This window comes from Maniola hyperantus, chromosome 20 (genome assembly GCF_902806685.2).
Source record: "Maniola hyperantus chromosome 20, iAphHyp1.2, whole genome shotgun sequence".
Taxonomy (NCBI): Eukaryota; Metazoa; Arthropoda; class Insecta; order Lepidoptera; family Nymphalidae; genus Maniola; species Maniola hyperantus.
Window position 1 is genome coordinate 9139115 of NC_048555.1, and position 20393 is coordinate 9159507.

A 20393-nucleotide genomic window follows, 5' to 3' on the forward strand; every position below is an offset into this window, starting at 1 on the left:
TGTGAATTTTATTCACTGTATTAGTAGAATTAAGTATAGGTACTAGAAAATGGTCAAAATATAAAGGCGTAAATTAGTTATCAGGTATTTTGACTGCCGAAAGTCAGAGAATCATAGATAATAATTCATTTTCTAGCACTTACATCAAAGTTGAGTGATTGAAAAGTCATACTTCTATTTTCCTAATTCTCTACGCATATATAAAGATGATGAGGATATAAGGATATATCTATGTTTGCATCATTTTGCAGAGGAACGAAAGAAGCATAGATTAATTAAGGAAGATCATGCAAATAAAACAACACAATTTTTATGACAAAATATTTATTAAAACCAAATAAGGAACTACATGCCACTATTTTAACATGCACCTAATTTATAAATTAATCTATTGTATCTACTTATTTATAAAAGTAAATCCTTGATAAAGGTATCTCCTTACCTATTGTTTCAATTAAGGGATGATTTATGCCAACACGTGGCGGGCGCAGGCCGTGCCGCGGACGAGGCACAGAACATCGCGAAGATTTTCCATGTCCGTGCACGGACGCCACACGTCCACGTGATGTTTTGAATCCGTGCCTCGTACGTGGCACGGCCCGTGCCCGCCACGTGTTAGCATAAGTCATCCCTAATTTATACAATTCAAATCATCAAATGGGGCCGATTCTCTTGTGCAAAATCTCTAAACTAAACTAAATTAACAGGTCTTAATCTTGTGCTATCCTTTTCCGCAAGCAACATTATGAAAAGGATAGCAATAGATTTAGACGTACTATTTTGGTTTAGTTTAGAGATTGTGTACAACAGAATTAGCCACATTATATACTTATAACAAAACTGTAACTGGTCAAATTCTGCACATTGAAGATATTTTGAAAATTTTTTTTCGAGGGCACTCTATAATCGATACTGAACCCAAAACTGTAATTTTTTCATTTTTGTCTTGTCTGTCTGTCTATCTGTCTGTCTGTCTGTCTGTATCACGGCCGCGCATCACGCTGAAACTACTGAATGGATTCCAATGAAACTTGGTACGATTTGAGGTCATACTATGAGGAAGAATATAGGATACTTTTTATCCCGAAATTCAGCATGGTTCCCGTAGGAGAGGTGACGGAAGTTAAAATGTATACTGAGTTGTAATTCATTAACGCGTAGTCCGATTTCATTCATTCTTTTTTTGTTAGAAAGGGGATATTTTAAAGATTGTAGGTACCAAGCAACGACAACAATCCCGAAAAATCAAAGAGTTCCCACAGGATTTTAAAAAACGTAAATCCACGCGGACGAAGTCGCAGGAATCAGCTAGTAATACATATATTTATACGTGTTTCTAAAAACTCAATGATAATATTTGTAAGGGTGATTTATTTTCGTCATAAACGTAAAACTACAAACGCGCTTTGGTATGAAAAGAAGCTCGCAACCAACTCAGCCTGCTGGATTCTGTTTTTACGAGATATCATTAGGGCCACAACAGGTTGAAATGGCAATCGGGGTATGAGGCGGGGGGACGCCCCGCACACCCGCATGTCACCCGCGCTCGCTCGCACCGGGTTGTGTGGCTGTGCGGATGTGCGGGGCGTTACCTTCCCGATTGACATCTCGACCTATAACATTTTTGAGATAAGGAATTTAAAAATAGGCCTAAAAATAAGATCAGTCATTTTTAAATATTTCCCTGTAATTTCTAAATATTTTTTTTATAGTTCACTCTGGCAATATGGTGAAGTTTTTAGTTTTCTGATCAGGCTTTAATGACTCAAATAATGTCGACAAAAAATTATCACTGCTTGTTCTCGGGTTCCTTTAATTATTTTTTAAATAATTGTCAAAATAAGAAATTAATAGAAAAGACCCCACAAAAATAATTTATTCTGAATTTTTTCAAAACGATTGTCTATACAGTAGGTAGGTACTAGTTGTAGACATCCGGATTCCAGATCCCGATAAAGGAACCTTCTCTATTAAATAATTTGTATTTGGTTAAACTTGGAAGAGAAAATTATGTCACATTATAAAAGTATATTCCATACAAGACGTTCCCTCGGCTTTGCTCGCGTGATGGAACTGAATCGATGCCCCATTCCAATACAAAAGTATGTAAATATGTAACACACTTTGCACACAATTATTTTTTAGTTTTAGTTTCTTTCTTTTTGTCATGTTATGTAATATTTTTTGTGTGAAATAAAGTATTTCTATCTATCTATCTATCTATATATTTTTTTACCAAAAATATAACATTATTACTATGATTTATATTATTATTATGTCTATAGTTAATAGCACCAATTAAAATATTAGTAAATCTATGCACTGCACATGTTATTATAGCGTAATCATTATCTTGTCTAATCTCAATAATGCTAAGTTGCATATTATGTACTTTGTAAAAAACTATTATCACAATATTTACTGATCAACATACACCACACAACTATTTTCCATCGTCATCGAATTTCCTGTAATGCCCTTCTAAACCAAAAAAGTTTTGTGATTATGTCATCATCATCATCACCAGATCTAGTCATCAGCGTCATCATCGGAATATTCAATTTCTCCGCAGTTTCTCGAGCGGGCGCTCCTGGTGTGAACGCCTACGTAACAGAACTCGACGTTGATTTTATTGTCTTTGAGGTAGTGCATCCATTGCATTTGCTTTATCGACGGCTTGTCCGAGTCTGTCTTTACTTCCACGAATACTATCTGTTGGACATGGAAAAGTTTCTCTATACACATATTATATTGATATTTTTTATATTATGTTGATCCATGTTAATATGTTAATATAGGATGACACTCGATAGTGATCGTTGGCCGCGAGTCCACATTTTTTAGGAATACTAATTCATAATGAGTTTTACGGCTCGCAGCTTGGCTCAGCTGTGAGCAGCATTATTATTAAAGTTAGTGGGTTTTATTAAAAACAGGTCACAAAAACGATTTCGGAAATGCTGTAATAGTCAGTCACAGACCACAGTACTATTACAGTTCTTACGTCAAAAGCAGTTCCCGCCTCTCGCGTCCTGCTGACCAAAGGATTGGTCAGATTTGTCATGCACAAAAGCTTTTCTCGATGGGAAGGACGTTCCGAACCAGTTGTAGATGGATTTGACTTCTTAAGGCTCTCTTAACAGCTCTGAGGAATGGTTTAAATTAAAGGAATGTATTCTGTTTACCTGCTTAGTGAGAATATTCCACAGGGTGAGGTCTGGGAACCCGCTGTGCGCGTAGTGGTAGCGAGTGGCCAGGCGACGACACAACACGGCCACGCGGCGCGGGCCCAGGCACGTCCCTACCGCGCAAACGTTGTCCCACCCGATGCTGCGGTTTATGCCCGATATTTCAGCTGGGAATACAAGGGAGTTGTTAAAATTTTATAAAATCAAATGAAAATTATAAAGTATAAATCAAACGAAAATGAAATGAGACAAAAAATTAAATATAGCCTAAATTAACAATATGACATCCATTAGCATATTATTATCTAAAAATCTATTTGCCATTATACACTGCCACCCAGAGCTCGTCTTAACTGAAACCAACTATATACACGCACCCTTTTTACTTACTCTCAGGTCTGTTATCCCACGTAGCCTGCATTCGTGCCAACAAATCCCCCTCCGTGGACGTCTCGATCTCCTGCAGCCTATCCTCAATCATGCGCTGTCGGTTCGCATAGAAGCTGTCAGTGTAGAGGTCGAGAGGGTGCGCCTGGTAGCGCGAGAGGAACAAGCCGCGCACGTCGCGTACACGCGCGTAGATTATGTCCCAGAATAGCAGGAAGAAGATTGTAGTTACTATCCTACCCTCCCAGTGCCCACCTGGAATTTTTTTGCCTGCGTTACCTTTGTGAACTCTTCATTTTTGAAATTACGAGGTAAGCAGGTATATATAATGGAAATGGCTTGAGGTATCAAGTTTTTTATACTGAATACTAAGGTTAATTCTCTAGCTGCTTGTCCATGTTTCTAGTTCAGATAGACCGACACACTTTCGCATATTATATGGATGTAATATTACAATCACTACCCATATTGTAAATGTTGTTTGTTGGGTTGTTGGTTTGTCCTTCAATCACGTCGCAACGGAGCAACGGATTGACGTGATTTTTGCATAGGTATAGATAATGACCTGGAGAGTGACATAGGAAAATCAAAGATTCCCATGGGATTTTTAAAAACCTATTTCCACGCGGACGAAGTCGCAGGCATCAGCTAGTATACAATAATTACAATATTAGTATGGATTAAACATGTTACCGTGCGTGAACATGGAGTCAACGTGAATGTAGTGGTGTATGCAATACTCCTCCGCGCTCAGCTTAGTGCGCACGCCGTCCACGATAGCCTCGAACTTCAGCTTGCCCTTGCCGTAGTTGCTGACAAGTTATATCATTTCAACCTATAGTACGCCACAGGTTGAGATGGCAATCGGGGTATGAGGCGGGTAGGCGCCCCGCACACCCACACGTCACCCGCGCTCGCCTGCACCGGGTTAGCGCGGGTGCTGTGCGGGTGTGCGGGGCGTTCCCACCCGTTGGCCATCTCCTGTCATGCTCATGACCTGTCGCATACTAAGACAGGAATATTTAGCTTCAAACAAGATAAAATTATTCAAAACTTTACCCATCGTATTCTTATACAAGCAAGATTATTTTTTGGTAGAAGAATTAAGAATACATAATATTATTTTACAAGATTATTTTAATTAGATTTAGGTTTTAAAAATCTTGTGGGAACTCTTTGATTTTCCGGGATTAAAAGTAGCCTATGTTCTTTCCCGGGATGCAATCTATCTTTGTACCAAATTTGATCGAAATCGATTTAAAGGATGGGCCGTGAAAAGCTAGCAGATAGACAGACAGACACACTTTCGCATTTATAATATTAGTATGGATTTGCGCGCGTGTGTGGTGCATGTGTTGCGCGGACGTCGCGCGTTTGTGACGCGGACGTCGCGCGTGTGTTGCGCGTCGCCAGATTATTGTGTCAAGAAAACTCCTACCATTATGTCATTAATGGAAAGGTGTCATGACCCTCAGCAATGAGAAACACGACGACAGAGAGAGAGCGCAAACGGTATAAGCAGAGTTTAAATAGTTATCAAACAAACAGTTTTAGCTCTAATACTCACTCCATCGGTACTTTATAAATGTGCCTCGCCGATATCTCTCTCTCCCAATTGGACACTTTCTGCGCGTACACTGCGATTTTGTCTGCTGATACTGCATCGATTTTATTCGTTTTCCGTTTCGCCAGTCTAAGGGCCCGCGGGTACAACAACTCCTCGGCGTCCGTCGGTAGGTTTGAGCTAAATCCTTCTAGCAAAACTTTTGCTGCCTAAATAAAATATAATAAAAGTTAAAACTCTATGAATGAACCTCTATAAATGTTTTTATCTAAATATACAAAAGGAAAAGGTGACTGACTGATCTATCAACGCACAGCTCAAACTACTGGACGGATCGGACTGAAATGGCATGCAGATAGCTATTATGTCGTAGATATCCGCTACGAAAGGATTTTTGAAAACTCACGATTAAGTCTGACGACCTCCCTGGCGCAGTGGTGAGCGCTGTGGTCTTAATTAGTGGGAGGTCCCGGGTTCGATTCCTGGCAGGGGTTTGGAATTTTATAATTTCTAAATTTCTGGTCTGGTCTGGTGGGAGGCTTCAGCCGTGGCTAGTTACCACCCTACCGGCAAAGCCGTGCCGCCAAGCGATTAAGCGTTCCGGTACGATGCCGTGTAGAAACCAAAGGGGTATGGGTTTAATAAAAACTGCCACACAACCTTCCAGGTTAGCCCGCTATCATCTTAGACTGCATCATCACTTACCACCAGGTGAGATTGCAGTCAAGGGCTAACTTGTATCTGAATAAAAAATAAAAAATAAAAGTCCACGCGGACGAAGTCGCAGGTATACGCCAGTTTAAATTCTAAAGCACAAGGCACACCGGCAATTAATTATTCATTTTTTAACGGGCGGTAGCGCGCGGCAAGTTAAGTCGCGCTGAAGCATGGCTCGCGTCCTCTATATTTTGTTTTCAGTATACCAGTGTATACTGTAAGCAAACCATGGAATTTACTAGCTCTCAAGTTAGCTGATCTGTTTGGCGGCCAATTTCGGTGGAAGTAACGTATGAGCGATAGTTACATCCGAAAAAAAATAAGTTACTCGCAATCTCCTAAGTTTTGTTTATTTATACAGATACAAGTTAGCCCTTGACTGCAAACTCACCTGGTGGTAAGTTGCGCCTAAAGAAGTTCTAGTTCATAAACCGGCCAAGTGTGAGACAGGCTCGCGCACCGAGAGTACTACAGTCGTATTTTTTCGACATTTTGCATGATAAATTAAAAACTATGATGCATAACAATAAAAATAACAAAAATCTTTTTAAGAATACACAATTGAAGCTCTTACATATGATACCTCACTTAATATAGTTATCTTAATTTGAAAGTTGAAAATACGAATTATTAGTTAATAATTAATTTAAATTAATTATTAACTAATAATTTAATTTTTTGTGTGTGACCACAAATTCACGGTTTTCAGAGTTTTCCCAAGACCTACCTACCTGTTAAATTTCATAATTCTAGGTCAACGAGAAGTATCCTGTAGGTTTCTTGACAGACAAACAACAAAATGATCCTATAAGGGTTCCGTTTTTCCTTTTGAGGTACGGAAGCCTAAAAATTACCTGATCCGCATCGCCCAAGAATTTGTCCAAGACAAGAGCTTGCTCCGCAATCCAATACGCTTTCTTGTGTTGCCGGAACACGTTCTGCGCGATAAGCGTAGACAAGATGTCGTTGATGAGAGTTGCTTTCGTCTTGTCTCTCTTCAAGTCGGTGATGCCTTCTCCGAGAATCTTCACGAATATGTAGGGAGGGGTGAAGCGCCGTAACCAAACTGGCAGCGACTCGTAACTTTAAAATATGAAGTACTAGGTGATGCCCGCGACTTCGTCCGCGTGGAATTAGGTTTTTGAAAATCCCTTGGGAACTTTTACCAACAAACCAACAAACAAACACACTTTCGCATTTATAATAAGGGTACTGATTAATAAAAAACACGTCAAAGTGCGAGTCGAACTCGCACACAAAGAGTTCCATACCATAGTACAAAAATAACACTTTTATATTTTTGAGATGTAACCACAAATTCGAGGTTTTCGGATTTTTTCCTTTACTTGTGCTTTAAGACAAACTAAGACTACCTGCCAAATTTCATAATTCTAGGACAACGGGAAGTACCCTATAGGCAGAGCCTGAATAGATGCCGAGCTGGCGCGATGTTTAAGCACCTTTACGACCACCTTGGGTACGACGCCTATATGTTCAATACATAGCAGCTTGTTACTATTACCAGTCTATAGCAATTGTTGAATAGTAATGTAAATAACTTACATCATCATTTCATCATTATCGATGGCTTTAAAAAGACCAAAAACCAATTCAATGATCCTGCATCTCTCCTTTAATTCAGTCTTCGCCAAAAACTCTCCATAAATGGAATGTGCTTTCAGATAGCTGGAAAAATAAATAAAATTAAGAGAAAATTTGTAGTTTAAGCAAAAGTTAGAAAAGCATGTTAAATTTAACTAATTTTATAAGTTATTAAAATGTCCCCTCATATAAAGCTTGCACGTGGATATAGATCACAACGTGTAGAGGCTTATCGAGAGTTTTAATCTTTATAATAACCTAACTGCAATATTAACTTGATTAGGGCACAATTGCTATTGCAACCACATAATCAAAATAGCGACCTAAACAAAAAAGTATTTGATAGTCGTCGAGTCTCGAGTCGGAACGAGACTGCTTAAAAACCTTCAAACACCGGTATTTATACAAATCGATTCAAGATGGCTCCCCCGCCACAGATGACGTGACATCGGATGAGTCAAATATTGTCTAATTCATTAAACTAACTTCAATAAGCTAACAGTAGATAGCATAAAAACTGTGATAGTTAAAGCGTTAATGTTATTTTTCCTGTAAAATTATACAATAAACTTTTTTCCTAATGCGTTTAAATAAAAAGTTGTCTAACGAACCAATCGCACGGCGCAACAGGCAAGCGGTTTGTGCAGTACAGCGTCTGACAAAAAGAGCTCAGGAGTTCGATTGCGGTAAAGGTCCAAACGCATTTGTCTACCGCGTTACTCCATACAAACTCACATCCCGACTTAATAATTTAAAGGCGAAAGTTTGTATGTGTGTGTGTGTGTGTGTGTGTGTGTGTATATGTTTGTTACTCCTTCACGCAAACACTACTGGACGGATTTGGCTGAAATTTATGGAGATATATTATACCCTGGATTAAAACATAGGCTACTTTTTATCCCGGAAAATCAAAGAGTTCCCGCGGGATTTTGAAAAACGTAAATCCACGCGGACGAAGTCGCTAGTAAACTATATTTGCCGCACCACGCCGAGTCGCGCAAATGCGTTTGGGCCTTAAAATGACAATTAAGTATAACGATAACAATCACCTCTGGCTGACACTCTCTCGCTGTTGGTTAAAAAAGAAACGAAATACTTTTGATTCAAATTAACTTTTACAAATATTTTTGAATCGTTGTCGTACCACCTTTACTAATGAAAAGAACTAGCAAGAAACTTTGTTATTCTCACCGTTCAAATTGTAGCCTATTTTGGAAGACTACACTCGCGTTGTCCAGCAACTCACTGTCGATAGGGTAGCTCTCACGTTGAGACTTTTCGTTCAGTAGCATCTGTTCCAAGTTCTTATCGCTGATGATGCTGTAGTTCATGCCGAGATACATCAGAATGTACAGTTCGTTCAACGCTTGGCGAGCTTGATCGGCAAGCTTGTAGAATTTTCCAGCCTTCGCACCCATCCTGCAAGACAATAAGTTATTGTGGGTAATTCCATTGTACACAAACTCTAAACTAAACTTAAATGACACGTCTAAATCTATTGCTGTCCCTTTCATAATGTTGCTTGTGGAAAAGGATAGCACTAGATTTAGACCCGTTAATTTAGTTTAGTTTAGAGATTGTGTACAAAAGAATCAGCCCCATTGTTGTACTATACAGGCTTTTGCTTGACTGCAATCTTGCTGCAATCACTCCTAATACATATTCATCATCAACCCCAACCCACTACTGAGCACCGGTCTCCTCTCAGAATCAAACCAAATCAAAGTTATAGTATGTACCTATTAGAGTGTACCTTTGCATATTGTATATATAGTTGCATTGCGACTCCGTCTTAACAGCTCTATAAGTTCTACCTGGAAGAGATCACTGGTAGTGATAAGGTCGCCCTTTGTTTTAAGCATATCCTGTGTTATTTTACTCTTTCGGCAGCACTCAAACTCGCTTAATCGTTACTTAAGGCATGAATTAGCATGGATAAGGAATGCCTTAAGTAACGATTAAGCTACTCTGAGTATGGCTGTTAGTCATAGTATGAAGCAATAAAGATGTTTTAAATTAAATTGATACAAACATTCAGTATTGGCTGAGTGCAAGATTGTTTTGTTTTCATTAATACTTATATCAATGGTCTAAAAGACAAATGTAATTTAGGTCATAATCCACCATGCTAGCAAGTGCGGGTAGGTGGACCCACACACTTTTTAGGACAATATGGAGAAATTTCAGTCATGCAGGTTTCCTTACGATTCATTAATACTTATATCAATGGTCTAAACGATAAATGTAATTTAGGCCACAATCCACCATGCTGGCAAATGCGGATTGGTGGACCACACACTTTTGAGGACAATATGGCATAATTGCAATATGGCATAATTTGAGGATAATGTCAGGCATGCAGGTTTCCTTACGATGTTTTTCTTAACCGTTAAAACAAGTGATTTTAAATTGCTTAAAACGGACATATTAAGTCTGGAAGGACAGAGGAGCGTATCTGGGATCAAATCACATAGGAAACCGACATCTCTACAGTAGGAGAACTGCCACTCAGTACACTCATTCAAATACAGAGTGAAGCAGTATTACCTATCATTAATATAGAGTATTTTATATATTATATGTATTTATATTTTTCATATATTATGTATATAATTATTTATGATAAGTATAATTATTGTATATAAGTTGATTTGGGTATTTATTATAAGATATTTATGTAGTTTATTAGATTCTAGTACCGTAGACCTATTCCACTTCTTGATACGCCTTACTCACAACCTTGAATGGGAAGCTGGAAGAAATCTCTGTTTAGAGATAAGCATTTCCGATGTAACTTAATTTATTATTACTTTGTAACTACAATTTTTGGTACATGAATAATAAAAATAAATAAAATAAAAATAAATCTTAACAACTATGTTTTTTAATCCTAATCCTAATAATATTATAAATGTGAAAGTGTGGATGTTTAGATGTTTGTTACTCAATCACGCAAAAACTACTGGACGGATTTGGCGGAAATTTGGAATGGAGATAGATTATACTCTGGATTAACACAAAGGCTACTTTTTATCCCGGAAAATCAAAGAGTTCCCGCGGGATTTTGAAAAACGTAAATCCACGCGGACGAAGTCGCGGGCATCGGCTAGTAATTACTAAATTATAAATGACTTGAACACTACTTACATCTTTAAAAGGCGACTTTCGTTGTTACGTCTACCACCAAAATATGTGGCGATGTTGGTCTTTTGATGCATAAAATTCTTCAATAGTTGTATGCCCTTTGCTTTATTTTTTTCTTTTATTTTAAATTCTTTGCATACTTCTTCCAATTCTTCCCTATTCATAATCTTAACCATTTCATCAAAATTCAAATCGTGTCTTTCTCCTATTAAATAGAAGAAAAATAAACTAATCTTAGTAACTAAACCGACTAGACCTCAAACTAAATCGACTGGAATCGGAATTCAACTTCGTATATTTGTAGTTCTTGCATTTCACGAAGGCGAGTGGCTCATGCTTGTGATTAAGTCGTATCGGTATAAGTAAGGAACAGTAAATGTGTGCGTTTGCGAGCGCTTGCTCGCGACTGATTGGTCCGACATGCACGCACACTTAGAGCGAGGGCACACGATGCGTTGCGGCGGCGGTGCGGCACCGGAGTGGTGTCGCTGCGTCGTCTTACATAGAAATATCTGTGGCATGTCACACGATGCGCTCCGGCGCCGCACCGGTCTTGCAACCACCGAGACGAGGCGGGGAGGTGAATGCGTTGCGACGTCCGAGCGGCACCGCTCAGTTGTTTTTATTAACATACTGTCCAACGCTGCTACGGCGGCACTGCGACATAACAACGTTACGGCGCCGCACCGCTCGTGTGCCCACTGATACGGAGAAATCTTTTGAGGTGCGGCGCTGCAACGCATCGTGTGCCCCCAGTCTCACGCAATGCCCGTGTATAAGACGTAACCACAAGTAAAGTTCACTCGCCTTGGTGAATTGCAAGAACTGTATACAGTAATATACAGTAAAATTATTGGAATTGGAAAATCAAGGTTTTCGATAGTAAGTTTAAAATATTAATTACGATACGTGTGACTTAGTATAGACGCGCACTAGGCAGCCAGGTCGCGAAGGCCAGGTCGCCAATGGAGCGGCCGAGAATTCTCAGTTCAGTTCTGGCCGCGTGTGAGTCGCGCTTGATCTTATTGGTCGCGGCTAATCTTGGCCGCTGGCCACGTGTTGTTAAATACATGCGGTTTTAAAATTTATGAAACAATAAATAGATCACACTGGTCGCCACGACCTGGCCGCCTAGTGTGCATGTAGTCTTAAGTACTTAGTCCAATATTGCACGTGCTATACGCCGTGCAATAAACTTGCAAATCTAAGCAAATGCTCAAGTTACGAATATCGTATATTAGGTTCGGTAGCCTAAACCTGCGTAATGCCAATCTGTGATTTAATGCAGTATATTTTTGAATGGTCTAAAAATGGACCACTTAAGTCATGGATAAATCTTACTTAAGCGCGGATTTAGGTCACATAGTGATATTTTATTGCAATAAATCTATCTACCGTTGTACTGCGCCACAGCAATAAAGCCATTTTCAATGAGATAGTTCAACACGTCCTGTATAATCGGGTCATCAATGTCGACTTTTGAATTAATATTCGTTCTTTCTTGCTTTCCTTTTTTTTCTTTCTTTTCTTTGTTACCACATGCATTCTTCTTTATTTTGTTCCATCTACACCACTGCTCTACCTGCAATGATTATTGTGTCAGCTTGTAAAACACTATAGTTGGGCCATTACGAACGTGCGAACGGGGTCATTAATCATTACGATCAAGGGTTCACAACACAATGCCGCAGAAGACGTTATCGATAAAGGGATTCGGACGCAGGTAGTAGAGACGCAGGTAAAAGTATGGGCGATTTTTAAAACCTGTTATCGACTATCGATAAATTCTTTTGTTGCTGTTACACACAACACCAGAGCGTCGGGTTCGCACGTTCGTAATGGCCCAACTATAAATACAAAAACGGTCAAGTGCGAGTCGGTCTCGCACACGAAGAGTTCTGTACCATCAAACAAGAAATAACACTTTTAAATTTTTAATGTGATGTAACTACCTACTTCATGATTTTCAAATTTTTGCCTTTAGTTGTGCTATAAGACAGCTACCGGCCAAACATAATTCTAGGAGAACGGGAAATACCCTATAGGTATTGATTCCCTTGATGGGTCTTGAGAGACTGACAACAAAGTGGTCCTATAAGGGTTTCTTTCTTTTTTCTGGAGATACGGAACCTTAAAGACACATTTACGTGCCACATCCTCTCGTAAATACCACGAAGATGCTAGTACAACGTTACTTTAATAGGATTGGAGCAATGAAATACAATAATGTTATAAAGTAAAAGGAATCCAAAGATCCTTGGTTTAAAGTCTAAAATTCAGTAGGTACCACCGTTTTTGATTTCGCAAGGTTTCCAATTGGAGCGCTGGCTGTAATAAATAATAATCCATACTAATATTATAAATGCGAAAGTGTCTGTCTGCTAGCCTTTCACGGCCGTTCCGTTAAACCGATTTGGACGAAATTTGGTACAGCGATCGCTTGCATTCTGGGGAAGGACATAGGGCTACTTTTTATCCCGGAAAATCAAAGAGTTCCCACAGGATTTTCCAAAACTTAAATCCACGCGGATGGTGTCGCGGGAGTAGTGAAATATACCAGGTTTACCTGCCAGTATAGTCTGCATACTATCCTTTGTCCCGGGGGTTTCGCTTGCATATATTTTTCAAAGAGATCCAATGACTTTCCGTTCATGAGAAGCCGTAAGTTTTTATCATTCAAGCATTCATTCACGATTTTCATGAGGAATATCGCTGAAACATAAAATGGTAAGTATTTTTATTAACTCGGGCAAGTTTGCTGTAGGTATAGTACGCGACAGGTTGAGATGGCAATTGGGGTATGAGGCGGGGGGACGCCCCACACACCACCCGCGCTTCCCCGCACCGGATTAGCGCCGTGGCTGTGCGGGTGTGCGGGGCCTTCCCTCCCCGATTGCCATTTCGACCTTTTTAGTAAGCTAGTCTTAAAGAGAGTGTACACATACAATCTAATACATATTGTAAAGACAAGATTTTTTTTAACTCTATTGTGATTCCAAAGGATTCCAACATAAATTTATTTTATTTCAACCACGCCACATCACACTTTTTAATAAATATTTCTATTCTAATTAATTATCATATATTTTGTTATCTTTTTAATTTTCAACTGATAATGTTAAGGCACAAATCTTCAATACAACACCTCAATGTCAAATGTCATCCCTTCTGTATTAAACAATAAACAGGTAGTTCAGGAATCATCTCAATCAAACCGTAGGCTTATAATCTTTATGATATTCACACAACTACCAACAAAAACAGTACAGTGTTTCAACTCAATTGGATGAACAATATGCAAACAGAATACAAACATACAAACATTATTTTTTTTATCTAAATATATAAAAGGAAAGGGTGACTGACTGATCTATCAATGCACACCTGAAACTATTGGGCGGATAGGGCTGAAGTTTGGCATGCAGATACCTATTATGACGTAGGCATCTGCTAAGAAAGGGTTTTTGAAAATTCAACCCCTAAGGGGGTGAAATAGGGGTTTGAAATTTGTGTAGTCTACGCGGATGAAGTCGCGAGCATAAGCTAGTTTAAGTATAAGAATACTATTGGATACTTACTTTTATCATCTACTCCTTTTGTTTTTTCTTTGAATTCCTCATCCTTTACATCTTTTGATCCCAACAATAGATTCAAATTTCGCTTTGCCTTCATAGGACTTTTGATAGCTAGATGTCTCTTTTTAGAAGGTGAATAAAATGTCTTTTTTGATGATGGAGATGTATTGTATGCAGGGCTGTATGCTATTGTTGTGTTGGAAGTATTAGAAATTGTAGAGGAGCCACTACAATTAAGTTTGTCTGCAAAATAATAAACAACATGTAATCCATACTAATATTATAAATGCAAAAGTGTGTCTGTCTGTCTGCTAGTCTTTCATGGCCCATCCGTTCAACCTATTTTGACAAAATTTGGTACAAAGATAGCTTGGAACCTGGGGAAAGACATGGTTACTTTATATTCAGGAAAATCAAAGAGTTCCCATGAGATTTTTAAATAACTAAATCCACGCAGTCGTGGGCATCATCTAGTATAAAATATTATAAATACGAAACTGTTTTTTTTAATTGATTTTACAGCCCTGGATGTCAATCCTTTAAGGCCTACGAAAGTGTGTTATGTGACTTGACTAAGAGAATGATATATAAAAAATAACAAAAAGTTCACCTGCATCCCGCATTTCATCATCACTTGTCAAATCTATCACTCCTGGCACACTATGATCCTCTAGTGACAATTTTGGTGACTTCATTGGTGTTCTTTTTAAGGATAAGTTTAGTCTCTTTTTCTTACCAGGCACTACTTTGGTGCTAGGTCCAGATACAATATTAAAAAATCTATGCAATTTTGACTGTTCCTTTTGACTCATGGCTTAAAATCAACTAGTTCACCTAATTAGAAACTAAAATATTTGAAAAACATCTAGGTTTATGGATTTACACACACTAGTATTATTCCCTAACAAAGTTCAAAACACATTGCTTAATTTGGCTACAGGTACCTATAATGGTTTTGGTAATCACTAATCACTTGCAAAATTACAAAACATAATATTCTCAGAATCACATTATTTTACAAGTGTACAATTGAACAATATTTATAAACATATACGTACACTCCTTTTGTACCTACTTATTAGAAATTATGAATAATGAAAAAGGAAATTACAATTTTATTCTCTTAGCAGAAGCTCGGGAGTAACAGCAATAAAATGGAACTGTGGTGCAATAAAATAAAACGATGCATAAAGCACAACTTTGCCAGAAAACATAAACTTTACACGAGACAGACAGGTATTTTGAATGAAAAAAAATAAACCATGATAAATTAAATAGGTAAGTAAAAGTTAAAGCCAAAAGGTAAATATGTGCTAAAGAAATCTGGAAAACATGGGAAAACACGATAAGTACTGAATACACCATCCAAAAATAACGCACCGGGCTGCACACTGGCTCTGGAAAGCGGGAAAATAAATTGGAAAATGGAAAAGAAATGCATAGACATTTGAGAAATAATTGACAAACACAGCACAGACCAATAACATAACACAGGTTAATAATGCCGAAGAAAACAAAAATCCAAAAATCAGCTGTGACTGTGTTGCCATTAACTATTCTGATTATCGATGATTAGTTAGAACTGTTTCCAATCTTCAAATCCAAACTGTGTAAAAATCGCGATGGCTAAAGCCATTCTGAAACACTCTAAAACTTTATCTTGAATAATAAAGTTATTGGTAAGTATTTTTGGTGAACAGCGGCCAGCTATTAAAAAAATGTCTACAGAATATCGAAAACGAATTTCTTCGGATAAAATTAGCGGACTTGTTATCAACCGACGTGGAAGTAACAAACAGAAAATGGTAAAGTTCTTTTCATGAAAGAAGTCCCGCGGTGATTTTTGGGACTATGATGTCAGCGGACTATGTTAGCGGTGATTGTCGGCCATGTTGTCGTTCGTTGATGTTATCAAGTTCGTTTGTTGTGGTAGATTTTTCTAAGTTTTTAACACAACACCCTCCTTCTTACATTAATGGTCACCAGTCACCACCGCACTGCACCACACCACACACAACAAACCACCATACAACTTCCAAGACCTCCTTAATTAACTTTAAGAAAACCTCGTTTTTAGGGTTCCGTACCCGAAGGGTGCCAACCAGTCTATATTACTTTACTCTATGGTGCCAACTGCCAACGGAACCGTAATAGATAGAGTTGAAATATCTGTTAATAAAATTTATTTTTTGTATGATGGTAAGGAACCCTTTATGACGTGCGAGTCCGACTCGCACTTGACTGATTTTAAACTTTGATATTCTCCCAAACCTTAACAGTATTGGCCGTGATACACATGCTAGTTAATGGCATGCTAGTAGCTGGCAGGCTGGCATGCCAGCTACTAGCAGAATGTCGCTGCGTGATACACACGCTTGTAACTGGTATGCCAGTTACTAGAAAGGCTGCGTACCGTGCCAGTGACGTGCGAGTTGAAGATATAAAAATAACGTCTAAAAAGATAAATAATAACGTCTTCTCGTCGCCCCAACGAGCCATTATGTTTTATCAAAAAAAACCAAGGTAAAAAAGAACAAACACAAAAACTAGGTAGTTGTGCGTACGATGACAGTGCGAGTTACTAGCAAACACGTTACGACGTGTTTCGCGTGCTTGTAGCTGGCATGCTAGTCCCCCGTCCCACTTCCCCTATAGGGGAAAAAATCAAACGCCGTGCGATCTACTGGTATGCCATGTACTGGCATGCGAGCTACTGGCAGAACCTCGATACACATGCATGCTAGTAACTCGTTCTTGCTAGAAGCTGGCATGCTTTTGTGCGAGCTACTAGCATGTGTATCAAGCACTTATAGCCGGCAAGAAATATTGTACATCGACCTTTAAAATGAGATTTCGCCTTTTTGGAGCGTTGTCTATACTCTATGTCACTCATATCTATGTGACGTTTTGTCGGTCTCAACGACAGAGACAACGCTCTACGAAACCAACTAGGTCGATGTACAATATTTTCTGCCACGTACTGTACCTTAGCTTTCTATAACTTACCCACACTTTACAAACTTACTTAAGGCTTAAGCTGAGTTGTGCGAAACCTTCAAAACAAATTTAAAAATTCAAGTGAAGTTTTAACTAACAATCTCCAGAATTCCATTGAATCTCATGATTAAGTAAATTAAGACTTAAGTACCTAAGTACTAAGTTTAATTTTCTCTTAAATTTTGAATTTGTTTCAAACAATTCAGTGTTTACGTTGTTGTTGTACGTCGTTGGTCCTTCGGATTCTTGTCCGTTGCTATGATTTAAATTATAATTATTGATCAAACCCAACAATATGTCTGAAAACAAACCCGTTCCAAAGCAGGTGCGAACTTATCAACCTACTTATCAATTAAATTCAAGAAAACGCTTCAGTATTGAAGACGTTGAGAAAACCCTCCAGCGTATTGTAACATCAGAATTGGAGGAGTTGGAATATAGTGATAAAACCGCCGCAGACCTGTGCCTCAGCCTGACAGAAAACATTAGGACGGCTATAAAAGAAGAAAATTATGACAGGTATTCTTCGCCCCATTGTTATCTATATAGAATGAAATTAAGTCCCGCAAATTCCTAATGAGCGTGGCCGCCATTTTATTGTCGTCAGCCGTGTGTAGTTACGAGCATCGACATAGGAGGTACCTAATAATACTTGTAGTACATAAAAATTCTTTGGTTACGAGCCGATTCTATAGTAGGTAGATACTTCGTGATAGTACGCTACTACCATAGAGTAAAGTAATACACTGGAAATAGAGAGCCTTCTCATAAGATTTTAATGTCACCCAAATTCCTAATGCAAACCTAGCACCATCTATTAGTTGGTCACCTACAACTGTAACTGTATACATACCTATAGGTACCTATCTACCTTAGTGATTATTATAATATTATACCATAGAGATAGTATTCATCAAAGAGTATAATCTCTTTGCTACTAGGTACTCTTTGATTGTTATGGATGGCGTTGTCAAAAGGTCCAGTAGGTCTCAGAATAAAGGCTTCCCCACACAGCCGCGTTATTATCAGTCGATAACATCGCATGCGTTATTGCGATATCTGTTTTCAGTACATTTTGTATTAGGATGGTCATGTAGTTACACACTGCTGTGATAATACGTCCTACTTCTATTGCGGCGTTATTATCGTGGCTCCCCCACACAGCCGCGTTATTATCGGTCGATAATATCGCATGTGTTATTGCGATATCTGTTTTCAGTACATTTTGTATTAGGATGGTCATGTAGTTACACACTGCTGCGATAATAACGCCGCAATGGAAGTAGGACGTATTATCGCAGCAGTGTGTAACTACATGACCATCCTAATACAAAATGTACTGAAAACAGATATCGCAATAACGCATGCGATATTATCGACCGATAATAACACGGCTGTGTGGGGGAGCCTTTATGACTATGAGTAGGTAAATAGGTCATGAATGGTCGCGAATAATAGGTAAATTATGGTAAATGCAATAAATACTTTTGTACCGATCTAACGTAAATGATTTTAACGATAAAATGTTTAAAATTATTACTGAATGAATGTCACAAATTCGAAAGCAATGTTGATATTGCCACTGATTGCCGGCGCAACCATGGCTTCCGTTTTATGCTGCTGTTTCCATAGAAAGACTTGCTGATATTATGAACATCACCGTTATTTCAAAATCTTCGTGATAATATTATGTGACTGTTCGTATTTTAACTTAATTTCTTCTATAACTTACTTAATCCAGCAATGCGCCTGATTGTACTTTAATACTTAGGACACGGCATAATATTGTAGGTATGTATTATCATATCCTCATATCTTTGAAAAGTGCAACCGCCGAGTTTCTTGTTGGTAGGAAAGGCATTCCGAACTAGTGATAGATGCATATTTTCGACGATTCAAAAGTAGATAGGTACTTGCACACGATCCTCCATCTTCTTCGTTCACACATTTCCCGCCACGACAACGTCGGTTTATCGACTTTATCGTTCAAAACTAATTTTACCAGCCTATACAAGATTTGCAAAGGGCGACTCTGCTTGTTTTATTTAGGCTGAGATCTGTACACGTAGTCTTTGACATTGCTCAGACTTAAGTTTCAGTTTAAACGAGACAGATTTATGCCATATCACGCTGCCTCCTTTTAACCTACCTAAGTCTGAGCAAAGTCAAAGTACTTACGCTATATAGATTTGAGCTCAGGCTCAAATCAGGTGTCTTGTTTCAGGTATAGAATAATCGTAGTGGTGAGCATAGGCCAGCGGAGGCAGCAGAGCGTCCACGTGTTCCACTCCTTCGTATGGGACCACGAGCGCGACGGATATGCCTCCTACAACTTTGAGAATTGCCACATGTTTGCTAATGTCGTTGTGTATGGAATTTACTTTGATTAAAAAGTTAATTTACCTTTAAATTTGTATTGATCTCTAATCTTCTTAGCTTCGTATTTTTTTAAGTTAGGTACTGCCTCAATGAAGTCTGTGGAGACCGATGTGGAGAGCTTGTTTACAAGTCTGGCCCGGGTTTTAGGATTCCGGACTCCGATATGAGACGCGTTAGACAGTTATTAAGTTTGCTTTTATAAAACGTCCCAAAATATTTCGAAATTAATGATTGTTTAACTCTGAAACAAAACCAACTTGCCTTGTAGGTATTCATTCGTTCATTCATTCTTCCGTTGAATGGTTAAATCTGCTTAAAAGTACTAAGCACGTTAAAGATAGTCAATGAAATAAAAGACAGATTTAAGCATTTTTACAGATCATACATATTTATTTATCAATTTCATAGTATAGATATCACACTGGCCCGCCCTTACAAAAATAATTGTGTAATACGTTAACGACCCAGTCAAGCGCGTAGCTGGCGCGACCGCGCGGGCTCTGCCGCTGCCACTCTGGCTCTCTCCCACAATAAATATTGGCATCAAATTCGACACTATAACCTACAACAATTTGGACACAATCGCACACGGCGCAGTCGTCCCAGCTCACGTCGCGTCGCTATTGAATTTTGTCAGTTAACCTTATAGAAGAGAATTCAGATAAATCTTAACCATTATACAGGTCGATATACACAAGATTTTTAATTAATAATATAATATGTTAACATTAAGAAATTCGCACATTATTTGACACATAAAGCGACAAAGATTACTGGTAAGAAGACTAAGTAGCTTTAAGATATTGGTCCGAGACACTGAAGCAGTTGTATCCGCGTACA

At 38.5% G+C, this 20393-nt stretch overlaps 2 protein-coding genes across 4 annotated transcripts; one reads left to right on the forward strand and one right to left on the reverse strand.

Moving 5' to 3' along the window:
- Nucleotides 1–307: 307 nt before the first annotated feature.
- LOC117991719 (fanconi-associated nuclease 1-like) lies at nucleotides 308–15366 on the reverse strand. Of its 3 annotated transcripts, none has more exons than XR_011237908.1 (14): nucleotides 14788–15366; nucleotides 14181–14420; nucleotides 13169–13314; nucleotides 11998–12184; nucleotides 10606–10807; nucleotides 8650–8877; nucleotides 7420–7542; nucleotides 6711–6939; nucleotides 5143–5348; nucleotides 4269–4387; nucleotides 3579–3830; nucleotides 3186–3355; nucleotides 2427–2712; nucleotides 308–612 (listed from the first exon to the last, which is right to left on the reverse strand). XR_011237908.1 is itself a non-coding variant. In XM_069505286.1 (14 exons), the coding sequence occupies exons 2-14, from the start codon at nucleotides 14987–14989 to the stop codon at nucleotides 2530–2532; spliced, it is 2487 nt and encodes an 828-aa protein (XP_069361387.1). In that variant the 5' UTR covers nucleotides 14990–15011; nucleotides 15289–15304; the 3' UTR covers nucleotides 1859–2529. The 3 variants fall into 3 exon arrangements, 2 of the variants coding, with proteins under 2 accessions (XP_069361387.1, XP_069361386.1); XM_069505286.1 differs by lacking the exon at nucleotides 308–612 and having other exon boundaries at nucleotides 1859–2712; nucleotides 14788–15011; nucleotides 15289–15304; XM_069505285.1 differs by lacking the exon at nucleotides 308–612 and having other exon boundaries at nucleotides 1859–2712; nucleotides 14788–15011; nucleotides 15236–15250.
- A 529-nt stretch (nucleotides 15367–15895) lies between these two features.
- LOC117991720 (dynein light chain Tctex-type 5-A-like) lies at nucleotides 15896–19584 on the forward strand. Its single transcript, XM_034979322.2, has 3 exons — nucleotides 15896–15982; nucleotides 17500–17693; nucleotides 19399–19584. The coding sequence occupies exons 1-3, from the start codon at nucleotides 15896–15898 to the stop codon at nucleotides 19562–19564; spliced, it is 447 nt and encodes a 148-aa protein (XP_034835213.1). The 3' UTR covers nucleotides 19565–19584.
- The last annotated feature ends 809 nt before the right edge of the window (nucleotides 19585–20393 follow it).